Genomic DNA, 26634 nt, shown 5'->3' on the forward strand with positions numbered 1-26634 from the left:
TTTCGTTATGAGACATTGGTTATAGAAAAAAAACATATATGTTGTTAAAATGATATTAATGGGGATTTAACGCGCGCTGTACTGTGGTCATTGGTAAATTGGTTAGTTTTTTATCAAAGTCCGTTCAAGCTCTTATTTTGAAATACACATTTCAAGTCACCCAGGGGAAGGTCCTCCACTCAACCAATCATTGGCGCGTATAATGTGAGTGAAGTTGATGGTTATTGGTGGATAATGTAGTAATTCAGCCAATAACAGGCTGTTTTACAAACAAGTCAAGAGAACATTTTCTTGGCGTGTGGATTCAAGGTTAGTAAAGTGGAATATTGTATATTTTTGGCCCCAAATTCAAAATATAATATCTCACAACAAAACGATAGATGTATCTCTCGTTGCCAGCCATCTGCTAGCACGCTGTTTAAAATGGATGACTAGTATGCTGTTAAATAGTGTGCGAGTACAGTGTATTACATATATATACATATCCAGAGACATAATCATGCCAACGGTTGTCAACACCGTACAGATATTTAGTACCAGTGACGTGTTACTGAGTATATAAACCCAAAAGGGTAACTTATTAAATTGGCTACTCGTTATTTCATATCTCATCAGCATTGTTCACACACACACACACACACACACACATTCTAATAAAATTACTTAAATCGTCCTTTATATTTTATTTACCCAAGACCATGTGTGTGTGTGTGTGTGTGTGAATAAAATATAAAGGACGATTTAAGTAATTGTATTAGACTGATATCCTCACCTCCATGCCAGTTATAGCATAGATCTATCATCTTTGACAATATGATATGACTAAGATGGTTTAAAAAAAAACGTCATTAGAATTCTTTAACCTTCCTTATTTATTTATCTGAGACCTTTTAATTATCAGAAAATCTAAATTAGTTTAAACAATCATTAGATTAAAAAAATAATTAATTAACTTATTTTGAAATAATTTTAAAAAAGGATTATCAAATGTGGGTTTAAACAAACAGTATAGAGTATGATCGTGATAACAAAGGATTACAAGGAAGACGCAGCTGATTAAATGCTCTTAATTTGAAAGCCGAAAAAGTCTATTGTCATGAAAATATAAATATTGAATTTTAAATGGGTCAATATAAGCGTGAGAAAACGAATGATTTTTTTTATTCGAGGCCAAAATGTAGTTTTTAAATATTCTATTGTTATCTCTCTTTTATGCAATTGAAATTAAGACAGTTTCTGGTCTTAATTTTATCTCTAGATAAAGTCCATGCGCCTGCTCTTTGCCAAACAAACCCCTGTTACTTGGTTGTAAAAGTCCACCTTTTTTCCTTTAGTTTTAAGTCGCTCCACCTCTATAGAGATGTGACGTAGTTCGTTGAGGCTCATTTGCGTGTGCCTCAAGTTTTGCCTTTTCACTGCGGTTGTATTTCCGATCAGCGAAACTAAATAAGACCCTTACAAACATTAAACTTTAATAGTTAAAGACATTAGCCAGACTGTGTAAAACCAAGGAAAATAAACGTATCTATGAGCATTATATTGGTAACATTCACAGATGCGGCAACCAGCGCGCATCAAATGCATGTATCAATGCAGTTTGTGATGGATTGCGCATTGAGAGGTGAGGCACTGCCTCACCTGCAGACCCTGACTGCACATCCCTGTTTTGTACATACAAAACAATTATATTCCCCATTAGAGTAGTTTTCTACTGTGACATTTTGTCCCACAGCTATTGCCTTCAATTAACTAAACAATATTTTTCTGCAGGGTTTCCATTTTATCCCAGAACATTATGGGGGTGCTGTCCAGACTGGTCCGGGGGCTGGTCAGAGGAGCAGACAGGATGTCAGAGTTCACCAGCAAGCGCGGTTCGAGGACCCACTATAAAGGCCGTGGTGCAAGACCCTCTGGAATGAAACTGTCAAGCAATAAGTTTGTCTCTATTCAAGCCATGATTCCAGAGTTTGTAGTGCCAGACCTGCATGGATTTAAACTTAAGCCCTACGTGTCCTACCGTGCCAAAGAAGGAACTGAGCCACCAGTTACCGCAGAAAGTTTGTTTGAAGAGGTGGTGGCACCACAGATCGAAAAGGACTTTCAAGAGGGAACCTTCGATAAAAATCAACTGGAGAAATATGGATTTGAACCAACACAAGAGGGAAAGTTGTTTAAACTTTATCCCAAAAACTATGTCCGTTAATCGGTGTATAAACTGTGTTTTTGAGGTTCACATGTGAGCAAAAAAATAAAAAATTCAATTCAACTGACTAAACATTTATTTTTGTAAGAGGTACCAGAATCTACATGTTAAAATTATCTAAGGGTTGTTACACCAATTGCTGGATGCCTTTCATGATATGGCATGATTGAACTAAATGCAGATTGTCGGTTTCTTTACTTTTAGAATTGATCCTTTCAACAGAGCAGAGTCCTTTCAAAATGAACTGAACTGGATAAGTTGGGAGCCAGTACAAAGTTCATGGGATATTGATGTTAATATTTTGTAAGTTAACTGGTTATGTTACAGCAATATTTCTGTTATTCAAGATCAACAAATATGTATATTATGTCCATTTATTTTAAGAACATTGGCAAGCCTGCAAGAAACAGACATCAAAACAAAAATACTTAACATTAATTCATTAGTTAATTAATTTGTACACAAGTTTGACTGGACTGGTGGTAATTTGGAATAGGTCATACCTTGCATATTGAGCATTAACAACAACCAGGGATGTAAAAAAAATAAAGTCATGTCATCCGTAAATTGTATGATTGCAAGTTTATTCAAAAAATATATTTTGTTTTACCTGCATTTACTGGCATGTATAAACGTTTATTCTATATTATCAGGGAATTACATTCTTCTGGGCATTTGTTTCTCGAGCAGATTCAGGTATAGGTGAAGACTTAAGCCCATCACCTACATCGTTGGCCTCCTCTGGAGTCCAGTCCCAGCGCCACACATGGAGCATGTGGTCATAAAATGAGCAGCTGGCCAGCAAACATGACATAGCTGAAGCATCCTCAGGGTCAATAGCAAGATTAGCATTTGAGGAGGTGGGAGCGGCTTCATAGTCCTCAGGGATGTAACAACCAGCATCATCTTCCAGTGAGGTGTCAAAGCTTGCAGTTGGAGATTCATACTGGATCTTTAGGTGGCCTCTGCTTTTGGCTGGACTGGGCTTTGGTTCTGATGTTGGCGGCGAACTGGGGGCAGGTTCATCTAATGACAGCCGGGACCAGTCTGCCCCATATGCAAGAGAGTTGTGGAGGATGTAGGAGGCCAAAATAGGACATGCTCCTGTACTGCTCTCTGAAGAAAAAGGGAGAAAGAGGAATAACATTGAAATAAAAACCATGATAAAACATACACACTCCAGTATCAATGTTATTTTAGTTGCAGAAGGTTGAACAATGAACTAGTGTTGTAGAAATAGTGTGACAGTTACAGGGGCTGTTGTGTTCATTTCTGAGCATGTGTGTGGCTTCTGCTTAGCAGGAGGGACCGTGGGAGAGGTAAGATGGAGTTGAGGCAAGTCAATTTGTTTACTCTGCATTTACTTGTTATGTATGCTGTTGATGGAAACCAGACAAATTACAATTACAAATACACTTTTTTGATGAAAACAGGCTTAACAATGAGATGGACCGCACTTTGTACTTCTCTGTTGTTCAAGAATCAAATAGACCTAATATTTATGCAAGTTGAAGTAGATACGAATTTACATACAAAATCATTTTAAATTCTACCTGAGGCCTTCTGACAGTGAAGTATGTGAAAGTCGTTGTGCATGCATGCTGCCAACAGGAGATGCTGATGAGTCGGATGCCACTTCAGCCTCCACACGCCTCCACCCACAGGAGTTTCACAAAGAGGTTGCTTCATGTTCCGGCCGTCCCACAGCAAAACCTGTTCATCGTAGCTGTGAAGAAGGGGTGATGATCAGATGCAGTCATTGGTATTTACTCATTATTTTACACACAGTCTTACAAATTACCTTCCTGTTGCGAGCATGTGCTCTTGATGTGGGTTGCTGTGTATGCTGCACACTCCCATTGAGTGTCTTCAAGACAAAAATCGAAATTAAATGAAAAAGGCTTTTGCTTAATCATGGTACTATTTATGTGACAGAAACTGAGTCAGCTGGCTAGAATTGATTCATCTTGACTATCTTCTGTGTCTGGCAATAAGGAAAACACGGAATTACCGTTTGCTGACAAAAGTGGGGCTGGAAGGTCCAATCCTCAAATCCCAGCCTTTGAGTTTGCAGTCATCTCCACCTTAAAGACATCATATGAATACTAAAAGCTGGTGTTTGTACTTATATCTATATATAAACAGAGGTATATATAAAAACAGCTCTAACAATAGTATGTACAGCTTGTGAGTAAGAAGACCTCATATTTTAAGAAATCGATTAGGGAATTATTAGTAAGAGAGGACTATGAATAAACTGATTGTACCAGAGTAAACCAACTGAGTGTTCCAGTAAGAGAAGGCAGAGATCCAGGCCTCAAAGTCGTGGGCCTTCCATTGGGAGTGAGTGTTCAGACCACATTCAGCCAGGCTGAGGACGCTAATACAACCCGCAGAGTCACTGCACACCAATCTCAGGTCACTACTGTTGGGGATAACACAAGCACGCACACAGGATTAAAGCGACATTTGAAAAAGAGTTTTGTTCTGGCTCTCAATTCTCTTACCTGTCCAGTCTTCCTGAGGACCAGTCTAAAGACAGAGCGAGCCGCTCGGATCCTACCACTTGACTGCTGAGGTGTTGCAGATTTTGGCTCCCATCCTACTGAGCGTTCAAACACACAAGAAAGATACGTCAACCTGATTAGTACATACATATTCTGGCTTTATGGATGCAGCGGATATAAGTTCACTTTTTAAGCAACTCTTTATATTATACATATACATTCAACGAAATGCCCTCTCGAGATGCAAAAGCCCTGTATCAATAGTTAAAAACGAATACATTCATTAATTCACCTTATTTGGGTGGGTATATAAAATATATATATATACTGCATATATATATATCTTTTCTGTTTTATATTCAAACTAAAAATATATACGTTAGTAGCCATTAGGTCCTCCCCAGCTAAAGGGAAAAGAAAATCCTGTGATGGACTGGAAGTATACAGTTGACTGCAGAAGCCGATGTTCGAACATGTTTTGGTTTCAAAACAAATGAAAGCAGTTACAACTCTGTCAAGAGTCAAGCGGTTTGAAAATTCTGCGACACCATAGGCAAGTGCTTGGGCAATACTAACAATAGATAGTTGTACCTACTGTGTATATATACAATATATTGTATCTGTGCCCCTCTATTGTGATAGCATCTCATTGCCAGAGCCTTTCCAATGTCCTACTGATGGCAAAAGGAGTTCTCACCTGACTGTCTGACAGCACATGGAGCTGGACTTCCCCAGTAGCTGCAGCAAGACCCAGCACAGGTTTACCCATCACCGGTACGTGGCACCTAAGACCGTCACAGTCCAAACAAGCAATGTCAGAGATTTTAAAACTTTCATGAATCCACTAAGTTAACAATTGAGGTAAGTCCTACCATTTCATATCTAAAATAGCAGCAGTGTTGAATTGCTGTAGCTCAGTGAGAGGCGGACTCATCGATGCCTCACGGTGATATCTAAACAGATACAAGCGGCCAGTACGACTCTGGTTTCCACCATCATTTTCAGCCTATAAGATAAGCAAACAATTTAAGAAAAGAAACAGGTTTATAAGGTCAATATCGTACATGTGACAGGTTTCCAAAAAATTACATTGGCAAGTTACTACCGGTAAATTGTCATTTTCTCTATAGTCCCAGAATCCTGGAATGAAAACTGTAATTTTGATAAAGAATTCAGCAGAAACAGCCAACTACCATCTTGTTGAGTGGGTCAAAGGTCTGGTTAGTCAAGAGTCATGGAGACAGTGTTCTCAGATCTCAAAAGGTAAGTAACAGTTATTTGTAAGGGCTTTTGACACTGTTGACCATAGTGCACTCTGCACCAACTTAAAATGTTTTAAAATGTCTTCACGCCTCTGGGTCCCCGAGGAATAGATGAATGATAAATCTGGAAAGAGAAATGCATCCCTGTGAAACTACCACAGGTAAGTGGAAGACAATGTTTTTAAAAATGTTTTCATAACTTTATATCATGGCATTGGAAGCTTGAAAAACACATGTCCCTCCAACAACAACAACAATGGTAATTGCATTGTCCCCAAATGGGTTCGTCCACCTGAACAGTGTCAATGTATATGTGGACTTTAGTTTAGTCTCTAGCAAAAGAAAATGTGGGCAATTTAAAGCTATGGACCTATATTAGTAAAAAGGGCACAAATGACATTTCATTTTCATCTTCCTTTTGTATTAGAGTTTTAAGGAAATAATTATTCCATGTTAAGATGTAATAACATGTATTTTAACATTAGCTATATTAAGTTATATCACATCACTGTCCAAATTTAAAGTCGCTAATTGAGTTAGCAGTGGATTGACATGTTTTTTAAACTGCTATTGGAATCTAGAAAGTGCAAAAAACGAAAAGTAAATGATAAAGTTTTTCGGTTTTAAATCCGTTTAAACCAAAAAACAAAACATGTTTGGCGTTGTCCATTAAATGTATTCCGTTTAAAAGTACATCAAGTATGAAGAATGAATGTGCAGAACTTGTAGAAAAGGTTTCTTCGTAAAGGTGTGGAAGTACCTGCTTCTGCAGCTGGTATGTCCCGCAGGCCAGGATGTTGTGGCTCGGAGACACCGGACACCACTCCACTGTGTCGGCGCTCAGCTCGGTGTCCACCACTTGGAGATTGCGAGTTCTCGACTTCCACGCCATGACCAGCCTTTCAGCATAACGTGTCCACGTCAGCAGTGCAGCTAGAGACACGAAATACCAGCAGTTTTAATAGATTTCAGTAACAGCCAGTGGTTGTTCAAGTGCGCATCTCCAGTCAGCTAACTTAAGCTGCGCCTCAGCTAGCTAGCATGTTCAACCACAACACACCGCTGCCAAGCATGACACAATACAGCATTTTGTTACACACAGCACGAGGAAAAAAAAAACTTTTTTACCGTCACTTTAAAAGAACAGTCTCTTTTGTATTCGTTGACTACATTCACATGTGAAAGTTCCACGAGTCAACGTGAAGACCATCAGTTGAGAGTTACGTCATGGTGCGTTCAAGTGTCAGTAAAAGTTGCTTTCAGTCGTAGCTTTCCCATGTTTAAAGGCTTTTATGATATCTGCATTTCAGTGTTTGACAGGCTGCAAAAGTCTTATAAACCTTGATCAATTAAGGTGTAAAATAATATATAAATTAGTTTTGTTTTTGAAACATGCATAAAATAACCATATAGGTGGCAAAGCACTTGTTTCTATTTTTAATTTTTAATTTAGGTTAACTTTTTATTTGTTCTTTAGAGAAGATATGTTGGATACAAGTACCAGTTTGTATTGCAAACAGCTTGGAATAGATCGCCCCTTTCTATCCTTTTCAATATAAGATGTTTCCGTTATTAAAAGCCAATGATATGTTATGGTAATTTACAAATGTAATTTAATGGTAATTCGTTATTAAAATTTTTTTTTTAATAACGGAAACGTCTAGATAGAAAGGGGCGATCTATTCCTATAGATATAACTATAGCTATAATTACATAAATATATATATATATATATATATATATATATATATATATATATATTTATATATATATATATATATATATATATACAGTATATAACAAAAAAAATAAATTATCATTGTTAATATTTTCTTTATTTTGAAAGATTATTTGAACATAATAATCTCGGCGTTCCCAGGCCCCGCCCCCTACCCTCCTTGCGTAGAATGACGTAGCGCATCAGCTTCCTCACTAGTCACGTGACCAGTGGTGTGTCACGGCGTCGCGCCTCAGTTGCTGTCAGTGGACTCCTGACTGGAAAATAATTCTGGTGCCTTCAGACACGATGGACTTCAACGTGAAGAAGCTCGCCTTCGGTGCTGGGACGCTCTTCACCCGCGCCGTCCAGGTAACTAACCTCCCAGTATGGTGCGGCTCGGAGACGGTTCTGAGTGTGTATTAGTTGTGAAACCCAGATGTTTGGAGCCACAGTCTCTGGACAGTTGTTGAGCCACTGAAGTGATACAAGTTCGTATGTGTCCTTGTTTTTATTCACTTCAGTTGAGGCGCTTTTTGGGGTTTATTTGTGAACTATAATAACGAATAACACATAGTCTTCAATGAACAGGGACTGAGCTGAATACTGTGGCCTGAGGGGATTTTCCAGAACCATATAACAAGCAGGGTTATTGCAACCTAGATGATCAATGCCATCGATTGTTTGTAGGGCACAGTGTGCAGTTTGCAACTACACATCCAAAACACACAAAAAGTGTATCTGTTCTGGTGTCACACTGAAGGTCTGGACCTTCTATGTCCTGCTGCAAACTGCAGGACACTCGCACATGTTCCCCTGAGATGACTAAACGTCTTTTACTTTCCAAGTCAAACAGTCGACACAAAACTACAACACCGAGTAGTTAAACATATTTAATTAAATAAAAGTGTGATGACTTCTAGAAAGTGGTAGTACATGTGCTAGAATGACATCATCGCTGCGAGCTATGTTTTTTATTAAACCAAATGTAAACCTGAAATGTTATGAATGAAGCTAAAAGAGTTTCACAGTCAAACTTGCCAAATGGTTTCCTGTTTCATATTAAATGAAAAACAACCATACATGAATACTCGTGTTTAAGTTGATTTTGTTGCTTGGATAGATTCTTTGAACTGCCAGCCTTGGCAGATTGTAGAAGCCACACAAACCATTGACACTATTTGAGCGTTTTTTTCTTCAGTTCACAGAGGAAAAGCTGGGCCAGGCGGAGAAGACGGAGTTGGATGCCCACTACGAGAACTTGATGAGCCGAGCTGAATCCACCAAAAACTGGACGGACAAAATCTACAGACAAACTGAAGTTCTCCTGCAGCCAAACCCAAGTAGGATATGACAGCTCAGTAATTATGCATTTACATATTAAATATATTCTTACATCCTTGGAATATTTACCATATTTCTACAATCTTTTTTATCCGTAGATTTTGGAGGAAGTATTTCATGTATCTTGAGTAGCAAATGTTTATATTTAAAGTTAGCAACATCAAAGACTAATGCAACAACACATCATTACGCTGGATAATGGCGGTGACATGACGACCTATAATTGCACAATAGAGCCTATTATTTCACGTTATTTACTTCTCACTTAAGAAGCAGCCTTCTGTAGTCTCATGAGCAAATAGAAAAAAACAAGTGGAAAGCGGAATGCTTTTTATCATCATCTGCAACGATCAATTTTGTAGTTCTTAATAACTTCACTTAACAATACATGCAATATGAAAAACACGCATAAAGAAAAACACAAACATATAAAACCAGTTCTTCCGCTGAAGGTTCATTCTCAGCATGCCTGAAGGCTCACAATGACGCATTTTCTTGAATTTCTTTCTCGACAAATAGAGTTTGTGATCAGAGGGGTTTTATGTAAAATTTGAGTTGACACTGTCAACATTACTGCTATTGTCTTTTCTACACATACATTTGGTTTCATGGTGCTGGGACATGCTGGGTGAGGCTTCATTGTGCTCGGTACATAGGAGGTTATAGAGAGTCAAAGTGGGTGGACTTAGAATGATAGAAAACGTAAATAAAAATAATTGAATATAATATAACTTTATTTATGTACATTATTAATATTTGATGTTTGCGTTTCATCCCTTAATCTTTAATCTTAATCTGACATTCCAAACTATAGGGTATGTCAGATGTGCGCTCTCTAGGATTTCACTTAAATCCCATTTTCCTTTCCTATTCTGTACAATATTTCCATAGAAAAACTGTTAAGCAAACACTTTAACTGCAACTTTTTCCTTTGAACTAATATAACATTTTATTATGTCCAACACAAAACTCAATAATGTCTAAATTATGTTTTAAAACTCTGATTTAGTTTTCAATTTTATATTTTATACAGATTCAGGTCTCAAACCTGTTTAGATCCGCTTCAGTGAAGTTTGCGTGTTTGGCAGATACACATAAATAACTGCTATGAACAAACCCTCTACATACAAGTCACAGCCATGTTCACATTGATTGATCTCGATAAGAGGAAGTAGCACTGCAGAGCTTTAACAGCAGCGAGAATAGGAAGGTAGTTAATGATCTCTCATTTATAACACTAACGTACACACCGCTTTTCCTATTTTACTTACTAGTCGTAATGTGCTTCAGTTTTTTATACGGTTAAAAAGAGTTGATTCATATTGCCAGTGACTGTGGTGAGAGTGAGAAACGAATGAATCAGTAAAACGACCTGAGTGATCAATGTATTTTATACATGAAAGACTGAATTAACATAATCTAGCCAAAATTTGAGTATTGGTCGACATCATAGGTTGGAATGACTTTGTCTTAATCTTTTATTTAACAAGCTATTATTTAACATTGTGTGTATCTAACAAAAAAACACAGAAATGGTTTCTCAGTCACTGATATAAGAACTTTTTGTACTGACAATACATTCCATATGTACTTCTTATAAATGTCCTGTGAGGACCTCATACTCGGCTTTTACCAAAATTTCATTCACATGTGACCTAAAATAGTAATACCTTAATTTCAAAGTTTGAGATTACAAAGAAAACATTAAAATATGCCACTTTTTTAACATGATTTATGTATTAATAAATAAAAATGTGTAATGGTTTGCATATAATTATATACATTCTTTATCTGATCAAGGGGTCGTATTTGAGCCATTCAAAACATTTTTTATTGCATTTTTAGAATTAATGGCACTGTGACCTTTTTGAGTTTCAAATAACCATTTATATTTTGAGTTTCAAATAAATGTATGTAAAATCAAACAGGTAAAATCAAACAGGTAAAATCAAACAATCTGCACAATCTTTGTGGACCAAGTCAGTGTGGCCATACCAGAAGTGATGGACCATACAAAAACAGTATTTTACCCTCATTGACTCTCCCTTTTTACTTTCTTAATGTAACGCATTTAAGAATTACGTTTAATAAATCCATAGAGTAAACATCAGTGTTAAACAGGGATGTGTTAAATCCACTTAATTTTTAAAATAATTCAACTTACTTATGTATATTGGAGGATTGGAGTGATATAAATAGTAGGGACTCTAACATTTTACTTCTGGACTCTCCATGCTACAGTTGATCACACAGGTGAGTATTGTGCCTCTCTCCTCTGTGCTCTGCTGTGGATGTCTTTTGGTCATTTTTTGCCCATGATATTGAGTAAATTATTTCTTATGTTAGGAATAACTCTATATTCCAGAATGACTTTTCTTTTCACTGCTTAAAGCCTATAACGATGCCTAAATACTTAAGTAAACATAACTAATATACTTTATATTTCAGTACTACATGGATAACTACCATGTATTAAATCATGTTATACACCTCATCCAACATCATTTTAGGATGTGCTCACAGAAGATGTCTTGCATTAACTTATACACCCATATGTCCCAAAACACAAATTGATATTTCATCATTTATCTTTCCTGCGTCTTTAAAAAACTGATATTTGGTTTCCCCAAAATTCTCCCTGTCATAAGTGTTCACTGTTGCCACTCAACTAAACAGTGATTTAAATTGAACACTGTATCAGTTTGCCATTATGAAATTAATACGTTTCACATAATAAACACAATAGCAAAACCCATTAACCATGCTTTTTCTGAATAGGAGAAATTAGAATAAAGGAAAATGCCTTCTTTTTCTTCAGAAAAAAATACTGATTATTAATTAGCCTTTCTGCAGATGTCCTCTAGGGAAAAAAATCGGACGATTAGGAAAAATAGTTTGAAAATTTGTGTTTTTTTTAAATATAGGGCTAAAAATATATTTAAATTGAGAACTGTTCACCACCGCCAAAGAAAAAAGGAGAGAATATGAGTTAACATTTAAACAGCTAGATTATCCTATTCAAACATTTTAATGTTTTCTGGTGTATTCTGCTGTTCTAATATTGAATATTTACCTAAAGTAACAGACATGCTGGTTGAGTGAGAACAAAGCATCAAGTTAAACACCAAAGTCGAAGGTTGTTAATGCCTGGAAGGTTGTGAAAATAAATGTAAATTCGCTGACATCACAGTAGCATTTTGGCGATCAAATAATGCAGACATTTGAGGTACTTTGCTCAATGTGATGTTCATAGACTTTTGTAATCAACCATTGTTATTTTTAATGCGAAAACTCAACACACATTTAAATATTCCTTCATGCAGAAATATCTGACTGATCAGAAGACGTCTCTAGTCATGGTTGAACCAAATGTCCCAGAAAAAACACACCATGTATTAGTGAATGCAACAAGCCGTAACAATTGAGGGGGGGCCCACACTGACCCCCTGACTGACAAGTTCACCTCTGTAGCCCTTTAGAACGGCTAGTGTTTTCCCTATAGCGTGTCATGAGTGAGACAAAACTGAAGACCCAGGAGCATAACAGCCACACAGTCTTTAATCAAAATCTGTCAAATAAATCCAAATCATATCCAGTAAGTCAATCCAAACTGTATCTAGTATTAAATCCATAATGTTTCCATTCAATAAATCCAAAAAGCAATCAGAACAGGTAAGAATAGCAAGAACTTAGACATGAAACAATTTCCCAAATAAAGTTCTATCTATCTATGAAGCAGGGCCACGGAGGAAGATCTGGGTCTCACCGGCAACTAAAAGAAAGACAAAAAGGGACTCAGGTTAGTAACTAAAATCCTGACAGGAACTGTCCACCAGCAAACACAGAATGATCCAGGGGAAAACACACAGGAGAAAACGAGATGAAGCCAAACATTTAGTAGCGAGACGCAGCACTCTGTCTCAGCATTCATCCGGGGAGTGAAGCATCTCATCAGTTAGAAGAACACGCAACTCCAACATGCACACCTGCCTGCGTCTGATCAACACAACAGAAAACCGAAAAACAAAATAAAATAAACCATAACATGGAAAAAATGACATAGGGTCAGCGTAGAGAATTCTAATGAGTGCAGTTACACACCAACATTCAACAGATTGTTAACCTTACTATCGCAACTAGAATGAGTAAATCCAATAGGTGGGGATTTAGTAACCTCTCGGCTGGTTTGATCCAGTTGCATTAATAACCGACTGTTCAAATCTAGTTTTCTTTGAAAAGTCTATTTCCACCTGAAAAAGGCTGTGTAGTCGATCCTAAACAAGTTCCACCCTTCTTCTTAAATGTGAATGTGAATAAATGTGAACTTTTCTTACTCGAAGGCCAAACCGTTGTGGTTTGCCTCAACACATTTATTCCATAGAAACTGATGTTGATTGCTCTCCCCTGCTAATCCAACTCTACTTTCTCATCAGGTGCAAGGATTGAAGAGTTTCTCTATGAAAAGCTGGACTGGAAGGCACCGTCTAGAATTACAAATGGAGAATTGCTTGGTCAATACATGTCGGCTGCCTCCAAGGAATTTGGTGCTGAAACACCTTATGGTGGGTATCAGGACTTCATCATGATGATCACACCATACATTTAGTAAAATCTTACTTTGGTAGAAATCAAAGGTACAAGATCCAGTTTTAAGGAAAGAATTTGAGAAGACATTTATTATCAAAATAAAAGTGTACAACCTGAGAAGCAGAGTTTAATTAGCCATTTAAACTACCTTTCAATTAACCTGTTCATATGACCATTCACCTGTAGAATAAATCACATCTGTATATTTGTATATGAGAAATTAAGTGGAATAAAAGTTTAACTTGAAGTGCACATACTCCAAACATGTAGTTAAAGAGATACCATTTAACATTTCAACATTTTTTTTTTTTTTTATGTTCTCTGTAATTGTTTTTTTTTCTCCTTATCCTTCTCGATAAGTAAAGAAACAACAACTTCTAGCTCATAGGTGAGAATCTTTAGGTTTAGTCCTACATGCCCTCCTCTGATTCCTCAGGCTCATGCATCAACCATGTGTGTCTGTGAGGCTGCAGGCGAAGTTATCACCTTTAGCAAATGAAGAGCAAATGATTATCAGTCAACAGGAAGACAAGTACTTTTTCCGAAGGTGTTAACATGAACAGCAGATTGTAGAAGAATATAATTGTGGTTTATTTGTGTGTGCATATTTACAAAAGGTAATCTTCCCCAACAGCTTCAAGCTGGCAAAATGTTATTAGGTTTTTCTCCAGCTTTACATGAAAATTGAACTTAATAATGATCTCCTATTTTATGTCCACCTTTTAGACTTTGAACACCATCCTGTTCATGTCCTCTTTGAATTAAATGTGATTTATTTTTCAGTGACAGTAAGTAATTCATTTTGATTTGCTCAGACTTGGAGAAATATTTGTCTGTGCTGCATACAGAAGTTTAATATTTGAACCCCAGCTTAGGTTGGTCACGATTTAAAAAAAACTAAATCCATAAGCTGTTATTAGCGTTATAATTAAGCTTATAATTGATGTTTTACTTTAGAGGCTCTGTTGCTCTAAGACTGACAGCTGGTCCTTCAATTTTAAGTAGAAAAATAAATCAACCTGACAAATCCTTATTAATGGCACATGTATATTTAGATCATTCGTTTTCCCAATAATGCTTCATTTTAGCTTTACTGTTAGTTTTGATTGTAATACCAGCAATAGCCAACAGAGGGCAGGAGTAATTCTTAGTCCTGGGAAGTTCTGTATGTGAGTAGCTAGTCAATTTGTTGAACTGCAATATTCAGTTTTCTTTTGTACTCCTATTAAGACTTGTACAACATATACAAGAATCTACTGTCGACGCCTATTATTGAAGAGATATTTGTCTCTGAAAAGGGTGATTTTTGGAGTTTTGTGATTGTAGGTTTCCCAATATTTTGGAGGAAAATATTGAATTGCTCTCCTCTCTACATGGTGATGAGCTGTAGACAAAACAACTGACCCTTTGTGTGCTGCAGGGAGCACTCTGATGATGGTGGGGGACTGTGAAAGGAGGTTAGGAGCCGCTGAGAGAGAGTTCATCCAGACATCAGCCATCAGCTTCTTGACACCACTTAGGAACTTTCTGGATGGTGACTGGCGTTCAATCACAGTGAGTTTCAACCACACTACTTTTATTAATATTACAAATAAACCAAAAATTGGGTGAGGGGCGTAAAGTGGCTGAACTATGATTTTTGTTTAAATTGTTTAATTTTTATTTGAATACAGCATCACTTTTACAGTAAAAAAAATAATTTGCATAAACCACAACATTGTTTGTATTGTACTATTTTTGATACCTATAGATATTAAATGCACCAGTCTTGTGTTGCTTTTCATCTTGTTTTTCTCACAATAATGGATTTTAGAAAACATATTTGTTTGAAAACCGTGGTGGGGTAGGAAACATCCCTGGATAAATGTTCTTCTCGTATGGACACATTGGAACAACTTCCCTGTTGCATTATAGGATATTATCTGAGATGTTTATTTCCTCTGTTATATGCTGTATTGCTAATGACTCGACCGATGACAATTGTATGCTATATTAAGTTTAAATCACAACAGTTGATTATTATTTGAGGAGAACAGCTCTTTTTTCTTTCAATTAAATAAACATTTCTTTCATTGAGAATCTCATGCATATGTTTGATAGATTAGTATAATAGTCCTCCTCGTGTAAATCATAACGATGATTATAAAAATAGTCAGAAACGGACTAAATACAAATCTCTGTTCTAAAATACTAATACTGTTGCATTAAAATAGATGTATATGTTAAATTAAATTAAATTATATTTGTAGAGCTGTTTTCCAGACCAGGGTCACAAAGCGCTTTTTAAATTTAAACAAAACACAATAGAATATATACTTAAAAGGTCAAGATAACACAGAGAACACACCAGGAGTTCCAGAAAATAAAGGAAAAGCCTGCATGAATAAAAATGTCTTCAGATGTTTCTTGAAGAAGTCAGTAGACTCCATCAAACGCACTCCACCGTGTGTGAAGAACCATCAGTAGATTCTGATCCACAGACCTCAGAGCCCGAGCTGGGGTGTAAGGCTGGATCAGATCAGTGATGGAAGGAGGAGTCTGACCATGAATAGCTCTGGAAGTAAGAACCAGAATTTAAAAGTTGATCCTTAAAGAAACTGGCAGCCAGTGAAGAGATTTAAGGATCGGAGAAATGTGAGTTGGTCACTACTAGAGCTGGTCAGAATTCTCGCTGCAGAGTTTTGTATCAACTGCAGGCGAGATAGCTCCTTCTTGTTAAGACATGAAAACAAACTTACAATAGTCATCACCTCCTGAATGTGTCCTTAGTAAATAATCATTTATGGTGACTACAAGGCTAAACATTTAGTCGTAAATTTCTTCATCATAGTCAATCGGCTTTTCATCAAGATTATCATCTATATATAGTTCATAGAACTGATTAAAACCAAATTACCCAATGACCTGACAGGGAAGGAAAACATAATTTAGTGTTTATTTACTAGCCTGTTATTTTCCTTTACCAACAGTGTTCAGCCCCATAGAAGCTAGTAGATAAATGTGTTGGTCTATTTCAGAAAGAGAGGCGTTTATTAGAGAATCTTCGTCTGGACCTGGATGCTTGTAAGGCACGTCTAAAGAAGGCCAAGTCTGCAGAGGCCAAAGCTGCGGTGAGTGTTACTCTCCTCATTACAGCTATTGAACCTTAATTCAAGCTCATCTTTCTGCTATTAACAACATCCTGTCATGTGTATCTGCAATGTTCCCAGTGTGAGGGTGAAGTAAGTATTAAACCGTTCTAAAAATTGAGTGTTGATCACATCTGTGCGACATAGTTTTAGTGATGTAAAATATTTATTAATTGTGAAACACAAAAAAGGCTTGAAGCTTCATCTTTGCCCCAGCAATCCACTTCTGTGTAGATGTCATCATTTGTTCAGTAGTTTAAAAGTTCTGTCTATATGTGGGAAGAATATCTGTAGATTTCCTTCCAGCTGACAGTCAATTGATGTATTAAATTAACACCAAATACATTTCACAAAAGGGCGTCATGTTTACATTAAAGTACTGCTCTATGGTTGTGCGCTTGTCAACCCTATTAGCCCATTCTATCGACATTTATGTTACACTTCTGACACAAGCTGAATTTTTCTGTTTTGGATGTCTTTGATTAGCATATATTCATGTTACACTTTTTCATAATGAAGTGAAAACGGTCATTTATCACCAGTTTTTGACTCTAAATTCATCGCCACTATCATGCTGTGTTGCACAGAAATCCCCTTGCACTTCATTCGTAGTGACTTGAGCTTCTTTCTTTTCAACACTTCTAAAGACTCACTTCATAGTCATTATTAAGTTTATTTTATCATCAACATGATCTTTATTTTTAGCTACTCTAATTGCACGTGAGCATGGAGATAGGTAATGGTTTCTGTTTCACATGTAAAACCTCTATTTCATTGTCTTCCTCCCACACTTATCGAGACTCACTTACAATGACCTGCAAACTGACTTTTATAAATCCTTGACTCTTCAGGCAGTTCCGAATTTTAAAGAAACCAGACCACGCAACTATGTTCTATCTGCGAGTGCGTCAGCGGTAAACAAGTCTTTCACTAGATCATATTTGGGTGTGTCTTTTCCTAAAGATGACTTACTATTTTCCCTCTTTCCCTCTTTATGACTCAATTGGTGGCTCAGCTCTGGAGTGAGGAGGTTGAGAAGGTAACTAAACAGTGTGCCACACCATCACAAAAAATGTGTACTGCTTAAATTATTTACATATGTTTTTTTGGAACGTTTCCTTCTATACACGTCATACATTTTAGTGGACATCTATTCTTAGCACCTTTCAACACTTACATTGCCTTAGAATCCACAAAGGATACCTCACTATACATATCTATATAGATATAGATTTATATATATTTTAGGATACTGCATTGTGTTTGCCATTCCATTTCCCAACTCCCTACTTCCTTAGAGAATAAAAACATTGTCATCTTAACTACAAAATCTTCAATAAGTTGTCATGAAAATGGAAACCCATCACATATTTTATTTTTATTTCATGCCCCCCCCCATTAGTGATACTTGTGTGACATTACATTCTTGAAATTGTCAGATAATATCTAGTTAAATGAAGTGGAGGAAACAAGTATTTGATCGCCCACTGATTTTGTCAGTGTGTCAGGTGTTGAAACACAGTCCTTCTTGAGCAGGGGGACCTTGCGGGCGCTGCTGGATTTGAATCCATCACGGTGTAGTGTAATGCCAATGGTATTCTCGGTGACTCGATAGCCCGAGCTATCTTGAGATCATTAACAAGCTGCTCCTGTGTGGCTCTAGGCTGATTCCTCGCCTTTCTCATGATCATTGATAGCTCATGAGATGAGATCTTGCATGGAGCCCCAGACCGAGGGAGATTGACGATTCTTCCGTTTTGGAATAATTGCCACAGTTATCTCCTTCTTACCCAGCTTCTTTGGTCTTGCCCATGATGGAGAGGTTGGTGTCTGATCGATTGATTCTGTGGACAGATGTCTTTTATACAGGTAACAAGTTGAGATTAGAAATACTTTCTTAAGTGAATGGACAAAATTGTAGTTATTTTTAATGTGACTTTCTGGATTTTATTTTTGATATACTGTCTCTCACTGTTAAAATGAACCTGCCGTTAAACATTAGACCTTTCATTTTTTGTCAGAGGGCAAACTCACCAAATCAGTGAGGGATCCAATATTTATTTCCTCAACCATCACCTCTACGCAAGCCGCACCAGTTCTAAATTAAATTGTTCAATTAGATCTAGCAATAAACAAGAGAATAATGGGTAAATTAAAACTGAATGAACTTGAGAAAAAACTAAAGTTTTTGTTTTTTCACCAGGCGGAACAGGAGCTGCGACTGGCCCAGACAGAGTTTGACAGACAGGCAGAGGTCACACGGCTCATTTTGGAAGGCATCAGTAGTACACATGTATGTAAAAGTACTGAATCAAGAACAGATAACAAAGTCATTTCTTTCAATATAGGATGGTGATTCCTCCAAAAATACACTACTCTGAATCTAGGAATCTTATATTAATACCAATTAACTCTTTAAGCCAGAAAAGTTCTACATCTAGGAAAGTAAAAAAAATATTGTATAAACAAAGCTGGCTGTAATTGCAGCTGGCTGACAGACTTTATTAATGGGGGCGATTATAAATTAATAACTTCGTCATGAGGGACTTACTCATGGAGTGAAAGACTTTATAGGAAATGGAATGACTAACATGTTTCTTTTGGCCTGCAGGTGAATCACCTGCGTTGCCTGCATGAGTTTGTGGAGGCTCAAGCTGTTTACTATCACCATTGTCATTTCCACATGCAAGAGCTTCAGAAAGAGCTGGCAAGGTGAGAATGGAATCAGTTGTTTGATCATGATTGACCCGAGACTACTGTGTTGCTGGACTGTGCAGTCGTGACTGTGACAATGCTGACAGCTTCTCACAGATCACCCCATTAGTTCTGGTACCCATTATACAGAGAGCTACTCGTTTTTTCCCTGTATCACCAAATTTAACTTTCCCTGTGAATCATAACAAAGACTGTTCATTGTCACATGCCCTCAGTTCCAATGAAGATGTGTAAGTATAACCCGAAGTGTGTGCTGCCCCTGCTGGCCGAGTTGTTTCTTGAGCAATTATTCTCTACATGAGTTTTCAACCTTTTGATACTCTCGACTAACCCCAATTACTTTCTACTTATTGAGACTAGTAATACAATTGTTTAAATTGTTTTTTTCCTTTCTATGTTTTTAAATTTACCGTTTAAAAAACAAACTTTAACTGAGAACGTAAATGTGTGCCTCTTTGTACCCGCTACTCCCTCAGCCTCCCAAATGCTTTTGCGCTGAACTCAATCTTCTCTGCGGGGTCGGCTTCAGAAGGCCTCCTGAGCGGCTCGACTGAGTTGGATACACTGATGATTGAAGAAGTACAGGCTCCAGCTTCAGGCACCCGCAAAGCCAAAGTCCTCTATGATTATGATGCGGCGGACTCAAGTGAACTTTCCCTTCTGGCTGACGAAGTAAGCTTTCACTTTAACCAGGAGAAAACAATTGTAGAAACACGTTCTGAGTGCAAATGTACAGCTTGGACAAGTGGCTGCTGTGTCAAATATAACCGTGTGAGTGAGCAGTGGATTTCACTCTGATGTGACTGTATGTCAATGAAATGGATTACTTGTTATAATGCGTTTTTGAATTACCAGAGCCATCTATGAATGAGAAGGTAACTACACGATAAATGTTTATTGTTTCAAACATTTCGAAAACAATTGGCCTTTTTTGCTAGTTTTTCTGTGAGTATTAGAAAGTACAACAAAAGGGTATTCTTAAAAAATAAATGTGTATAAATTTATAAATTCCTTTTATTAGTCAATATTATGGTTTTAATCAGTCCTGTTAGCATAAATGTGTTGGCTTATGTAATTAGGCAAAAAACTTTATTACTTTTACTAATAATTTCTTTAAACATGTTCATTGCTTGTTGAAACACTAAAGGCATCCATCTATAAACATCATAGCACACCAAATCAAAGATGACTCTTTGTGCCAAGCTCAGAAAGTTAAGAATTTCTACACAACAGTCGTTATCTTGTTTTATAAACAACTGTTCATGCCAAGAAAAATGACAATGCGAAACTGAGAATTTATGACATTGCTGTTACACTATTCTAACAAGGAGGGCCACAACCAACCCTTTTTTCGATATACTACTTTAACACTGTTTAAATGTAATTGACTTGCCAAATAATGCCAAAAATATATATTTTTAAATGACACAATTATACAAGTTAATTGATAATCTGCTCTGAACATGATATTTTTCTACTAAACAGAAATGGATCTCTTGGATAAAGGCAACCTTGACTTCTGTCTTCATAAGTTGCCAAAGTAGTTATTGTCATGAAGGCTGAGAAACTATTTCATAGTGAATGAGTAATTTTTTCTTCGTTTCCAGAAACCTGAAACGTATGCATCTAGTTGTGACATGTTGGGTTATCAAATTGGACTTAATTTTAATGATTATAAAATAACATTGAGGTGCTCTCTGCATAAAAGTTGTTTTTATAGATTGATAGTCACATTAATATATTTTTTTGCTAATGAGTAAAGGGTAAGGTTGATTAAGTTAACTGCAACATTTCAAAGGAAACCACAGGCCTGAATTTGCTGTTGATAAACTAAATTTTCTTGTTTTATTCTATTGTTGGAGAAGATTTTTAAAAAGCCATGTAGAATATTCAATGACCAGCAAGAAAAAAACGGTGTGTCCGTAGTTAAAACTGATCAAGATTGAAAGTGTGGCATATTAAAGGACAGGCCACTGGTTCCAAGCTTGTTATGGACAGACGGCAGGTGTCAGGTTTTGTTGACAATAAAACAATTATTGATCGACCACTGGCCTCTTGCAGTCAACTTGGTTGGATGAACAATAATTTCTGTTGCTGCCAACAGCTGAACAGAGCAACCAGAACACTGATTGGATTTGAATGTTATCAGGCACAATCGACTGCTTAAACAATACTCAACTTCAGAACCCAAATCCAGTTCAATTCATCCTGGCAACAGGTTATCCACAGCCCTTTTATCAACATCCTAATCATTCACATTGTCATTTAATTTTAAATCTTACGTCCCTGGACCTTTTCCCACCCTAGTGCCTTTAATGGAGAGATTCTCAATGGTCCTGAACCTCCTGATCTAATGGTAAATGTCATGTCAGAACCTATGTTTATTGTCAATGTGAATACATATTTGGGAATGTCGAGATTGATGGACTGCTACTGAACCTCAGAGCAACAGACTCTCCTTAACATAAGCCTTACACTTGATCGCAGCCAAGACGTCTGGCTTTTCCTACCCAGTCCTTTTAAACTCATTTACAAAACCTTTTCAAAGCAAATCTCTCTAAAAGACATCTTTTGTTGCAGATGACATCATTTTAGGTGACAATATTGACAGAGTTAGACTTTTAGAACCATTAAAAAAAAGGCTTTTAGAGTACCGTATTTTCCGCACTATAAGCCAATTAAAAGCCTTTAAATTTCTCAAAAAACAACAGTGCCCCTTATAATCCGGGGCATTATATATGTTATATAAGAACATTACCTGGTGGGTGACTTGTTTGCAAACGCTTTCATGACTCTGCGTCGACTGAGCCGACACGCCTTGGGCGGAATAACGTCATCACGGGGTGGGATTAACGACGCACGTCACATCAAGGCAGATTTCTATGGAGTAAAACTCCCACCGTTTTGAGAGAGTGTGCCTTGGTTGTTGTACACTCAAAATCACTGCGCACTGAAACAAATTTGAAACATTGTCAGGAAAATACCTAAGTTATAGCACCAGTGCTTCTATGTTGTAATCTGATCATCCATTCGTTAGATGATTGGCTGAAAATTTGATCAAGTAGCTCGGAGCTCTTTTGGTATTGTCTGGTGGCACTGTTATACCAGCATTTATATTCAATTTAAAAGGCTTCAAACGTTTTTTATTAAATATAAAAGGCTATGAATTAAGTAATATTGTATTGTCATCTTTTTTATTATTATTGTAATTAGGAGATCAAACTCTATTTGTAAAAAAAAAAAGGAATGATTCAGAAACTATTACCAATTGTTAAATTCAATTATTCAATACAAATAAATGTAACCTTTCAAGATACAAATTATTGAATTCAATTATTCAATAAAAATAAATGTAACCTTTCAAGATACAAATTATTGAATTAAATTATTCAATAAAAATAAATGTAACCTTTCAAGATACAAATGATTGAATTCAATTATTCAATAAAAATAAATGTAACCTTTCAAGATACAAAGGATTGAATTCAATTATTCAATAAAAAAATAATATAAATATTATTCAATCAAACATTTTTAAAACATGGCTTTACCACGCGAGTAGGCGCGTGAATAACTTTCATAAATATATTTTTTAAATGTATTCCAAATGTTTGTATCTTAGACCAAACATGTTTTCAGGGAAAATGACATTGAAACAAAAAAGTTGTTCCTAAAATGATATTTAAATTCGCATTGCTTCTTGTTCTGGTGTTTATTGTTGTTGTTTAATCGTTTGTGTCATGTCTAAGTGCTTGTGATCCAGAGGTTGATTTTTTTTTTCTTTGTTTCTTCCAGATTATCACAGTGCACACCGTGCCGGGTATGGACTCTGATTGGCTGATTGGAGAACGAAGAAACCAGAGAGGAAAAGTGCCTGTTACATACCTGGAGCTCCTCAGCTAGAAGATGACACACTCCTGCAAGTGTGTCTTTACTAAAAGCCATCAGCTTGCTTTTTTTTTAATCAAATACTTTCACTGTTCCACTAACCCGCTTCACCAACTTGGTGATCAAAAAACATTACAGGAGATTTGATTTACACGTTACATTCCTCTTAATATTTTTGGCTGAGTTCTGATGGTGATGTATTTATTTCCTATTTATTGTCTTGATTAAGGATTAACTGTGTCATGTTTGTTTTGTAAAGTAAATATATTGTCTCTCTTGGCCTCAGGGACTGGTGACTAAGTTCAACAAGGCAGTGAAACCATTGAATGTTGACAATGTTTGCTGAAATGGAGCTGGCAGCTTGAGTTGAAATGACAACTGACTGTCTGCAACCCTTCTCTGGTCAGATAAGTCGGGATGATCTCAGCTCATATCTCCCAAATCACTGTGATGAGGATGCTTGTGCAGGGGCTTGTGCTCACAGGTTGAAAGAAGTCATAAGCCATCACAGTGATGCTGGATTACTCATCACCATAAGTGTGCGTCAGTAACCAATTCCCACAAATAAGGAAGGTTGAACTTTGCCCTCCTTGTAATTGGGGAACAGAATGAACAACCCAATTTGACACTTATTACCAACATGGTACAGCATTAAAAATATGTTGTGTATTCCTTTGATTCAGGCCTAAGATACATTCATGTCTTGTTTAAATTAAACAACTTGTCCTCCTTTTCTGTACAGCATGTAGGAACGTTGCTACATAGTTCGTCCGTATGGTGATGGGAAGAGTGGGAAGTGAGGTGAAAATAAGGTTGATTTTAAAAAGGCGTTTTCCCTGCATGCAACACTGACTGCCAAAAGTGCCCCCAGTGATGTTACAGAAGCTTTCTTGTATTCTGAAGTGAAATGTGCAGTAGCTGAGTTGTGTAATTACCCCAGAGTTACACCCTCAGATCTGTATCACTGCTCATAGTAACCTCGCCGGATTCACTAATGCGTACTAATACTCAGCAGATAAATCCTCATTCATGAGTACTGCCTTAAAGAAACACAACCACTAGCATTAGCTTCAGAACGTGTTTTCGCTGTAGAGTCCACTAACTTGATGTCGACACCACAAAGCATGCAATTTGTTTTTGATTTTCGTCTGTCACTCCTGGATGTGTGCATGCGCTCACCCTTCGCCGTGAGTGAATGTAGTAAACTTGCAAACATGTGCCCCGACATTACTGTGTCCATGGATGCACTTTCCTTTACTTTAGTGGAGATGTTTTTTGAGTTTGAATGTTGAAACAAGGTCAGATAAGATGAGTATGATGATACATTTCAACCCATTTAGAAGCATGTATTGGTGCAACTAAAAATTGCTGGCCTAATGCGGCACATTTAACTCGACATTTGTCTTCTCCTGCACCAGATCCTCGTCCCGATGTTTTTGTCCACAGAGAAAATTCAGATTACACCTATTCTTTTCATGCCCTTTTGCAGTATATAAAAGGGGTTTTCAAATGTCATATTGTTTAAAACTTTCCTCTTTTGTGCCTGAAATTATTGGGACTGTTGTGAATATCTGTCACTCTGTTGCCTGTTCTTTAACAAACTGATAAGACTAACTGTTTGGGGAATTAATAAAAGCTTTCTACAGTAACTTGGCTATCTTCGAGCTTTATTTGTCATTAAAAGTGAATATTTTTTAAATTCATTAATAAAATTAATGCATGTTTGCCTGGTTTAAATCCCTGGTTTAAACCAATTCATATTAAAATTTACATCAGATTTTAATCAAGTGAACATATTGTAGCGACTGAATCCCTTTTGTCACAGTCCTCTGACCCCAACCTTTATGTGCTGGGGTGTTTAGAGCGTGTCATGAATCCCACTGTCACAAATAAAACTATCATCATAGAAGGTTCCATAGCATTGTCACATCGCGGTTTCACTGTACTTACAACTGTACTTACAACTGTAGTACCAGTAACAGAAGTTCTCCCTTTTTGTGTTTTTTGAGTTTTATCCACTGGTTAAAGAGAAACTAATGTAAAAACCTGAACTCTCCTGACTTACTTACACGTTTCAAATAATGTAAGTCTTCCTCTCCAAGATGTAGTAAGTCCCTCATTATGATTATATTTTGAAGTTATTACTTTATAAAGTTCTCCCCCGCCTAAAATCTTGGTGAACGTGAGGTTACTTAGGCAAATAGAGCCCATTATGATGCAAGTAAGTAAGTAAGTAATTTTTATTTATATAGCGCTTTTCCAGACCAGGGTCACAAAGTGCTTAAACAATCAAAAAAATATTCAATAAAGTATATACTTTAAAGATAAATCTGACAAACAGATAATACAACAGGAGTTCCAGAAAATCAAGGAAAAGCCTGAACAAATAGAAACGTCTTAAGATGTTTCTTGAAGGAGTCAGTAGACTCCATCAAGCGCAAAGAGATAATAACAGACTTCACCCCTCCAGTCAGCTGTAATCCCGCCCGCTTTGATTATACAACAAGTCCATTGGAGGTGGAGATTTTTTGGGGGTTGAAGACACACGGAGACAAACCTTGATGTTTGACCAATCACAGCAGAGCGAGTTTGGTGTCGGTAAACGTAGGTAGAAGTCCAACGTCCATTTAAGAGAAGCTTCTAGTTCACTCCTTTTTGTCGAAGAGTTATGTGTTGAGGGACTGAATGGAGGAGTCAGGGGAAAGGTGGGTGATAGTGGAGTAGTGCAGTCAAATTAGGAAATCCAGAAGTTAATTGTCACAATTGTCATTTGTTTGAGTATTTTTTTTTTAGGTCTAAGGCATTAGGTTAACATGCCTTTGTTCTATTTAATATTTTTCGTCAACGAAGGTAAGATTTAGAAGATAACATTTTTTTGGCAGCGGCATATGGAAATCGAATTCCCTGAAGAAGATCTCCAGAGGTATTGATAAAATGAATCTAATCTAATTAATACGTTTTGGGTGTGGGATCCATTTTCATCTCGAGCCTTGGTCTGTCTGAGTATAAACTCCTCCTTTTATGTCCTGCACCGTTTGAGTCAGAGAATTGAAAAAAAATTAATAAGTAACTTCTTCATTTCTGGGCATTGGTTACATGACTCACTGAGTGACTCAAGGGTGCCTGAAAACAGTCTGTACATTTAGACTCATTCTTTTCATATACTTTACAATAATTTGTGTAATTTTTAACAGTCATGACGTAGAACTAAGATCCTCAAATATACCTTAAAATGCACAAACAATATTTTGTTGATAAGTTTTGTTGCTTAAGCAAAGATAAC

General features: G+C 36.8%; 3 protein-coding genes across 6 annotated transcripts; 2 read left to right on the forward strand and 1 right to left on the reverse strand.

Annotated features, from left to right (window-relative positions):
* Nucleotides 1-266: 266 nt before the first annotated feature.
* Nucleotides 267-2266, forward strand: mrpl41 (mitochondrial ribosomal protein L41). Its single transcript, XM_087809249.1, has 2 exons — nt 267-309; nt 1771-2266. The coding sequence occupies exon 2, from the start codon at nt 1796-1798 to the stop codon at nt 2201-2203; it is 408 nt and encodes a 135-aa protein (XP_087665375.1). The 5' UTR covers nt 267-309; nt 1771-1795; the 3' UTR covers nt 2204-2266.
* A 430-nt stretch (nt 2267-2696) lies between these two features.
* dph7 (diphthamide biosynthesis 7) lies at nt 2697-22246 on the reverse strand. 2 transcript variants are annotated; one of them, XM_087798012.1, is made up of 10 exons: nt 22222-22246; nt 6733-6905; nt 5583-5716; nt 5408-5495; nt 4711-4805; nt 4471-4628; nt 4215-4287; nt 4005-4070; nt 3757-3929; nt 2697-3319 (listed from the first exon to the last, which is right to left on the reverse strand). In XM_087798012.1, the coding sequence occupies exons 2-10, from the start codon at nt 6862-6864 to the stop codon at nt 2853-2855; spliced, it is 1386 nt and encodes a 461-aa protein (XP_087654138.1). In that variant the 5' UTR covers nt 6865-6905; nt 22222-22246; the 3' UTR covers nt 2697-2852. The 2 variants fall into 2 exon arrangements, with proteins under 2 accessions (XP_087654138.1, XP_087654129.1); XM_087798003.1 differs by lacking the exon at nt 22222-22246 and adding an exon at nt 7101-7197 and having other exon boundaries at nt 2698-3319.
* sh3glb2a (SH3-domain GRB2-like endophilin B2a) lies at nt 7928-24986 on the forward strand. Of its 3 annotated transcripts, none has more exons than XM_087798025.1 (12): nt 7928-8061; nt 8891-9032; nt 12770-12832; nt 13467-13595; nt 15041-15174; nt 16638-16730; nt 17600-17662; nt 17764-17787; nt 18952-19041; nt 19360-19460; nt 19940-20135; nt 23259-24986. In XM_087798025.1, exons 1-12 carry the CDS (start codon nt 7999-8001, stop codon nt 23364-23366), a joined length of 1206 nt encoding a protein of 401 aa, XP_087654151.1. In that variant the 5' UTR covers nt 7928-7998; the 3' UTR covers nt 23367-24986. The 3 variants fall into 3 exon arrangements, with proteins under 3 accessions (XP_087654151.1, XP_087654160.1, XP_087654168.1); XM_087798034.1 differs by having other exon boundaries at nt 12773-12832; XM_087798042.1 differs by lacking the exon at nt 12770-12832.
* Nucleotides 24987-26634: the final 1648 nt, after the last annotated feature.

The sequence above is a fragment of the Callionymus lyra genome, chromosome 1 (genome assembly GCF_982586985.1).
Source record: "Callionymus lyra chromosome 1, fCalLyr1.hap1.1, whole genome shotgun sequence".
Lineage (NCBI taxonomy): Eukaryota > Metazoa > Chordata > Actinopteri > Syngnathiformes > Callionymidae > Callionymus > Callionymus lyra.

Coding starts and splice junctions, on each gene's coding strand:
- mrpl41 (XM_087809249.1), top strand. CDS start 1,796: ATGGGGGTGCTGTCCAGACTGGTCCGGGGGCTGGTCAGAGGAGCAGAC.
- sh3glb2a (XM_087798025.1), top strand. CDS start 7,999: ATGGACTTCAACGTGAAGAAGCTCGCCTTCGGTGCTGGGACGCTCTTC. Junction 13,596..15,040: donor TGGTGCTGAAACACCTTATG/GTGGGTATCAGG, acceptor TGTGTGCTGCAG/GGAGCACTCTGATGATGGTG. Junction 16,731..17,599: donor CTGCAGAGGCCAAAGCTGCG/GTGAGTGTTACT, acceptor TTGACTCTTCAG/GCAGTTCCGAATTTTAAAGA.
- dph7 (XM_087798012.1), bottom strand. CDS start 6,864: ATGGCGTGGAAGTCGAGAACTCGCAATCTCCAAGTGGTGGACACCGAG. Junction 5,496..5,582: donor GCTATTTTAGATATGAAATG/GTAGGACTTACC, acceptor TGACGGTCTTAG/GTGCCACGTACCGGTGATGG. Junction 4,629..4,710: donor TCCTCAGGAAGACTGGACAG/GTAAGAGAATTG, acceptor TATCCCCAACAG/TAGTGACCTGAGATTGGTGT.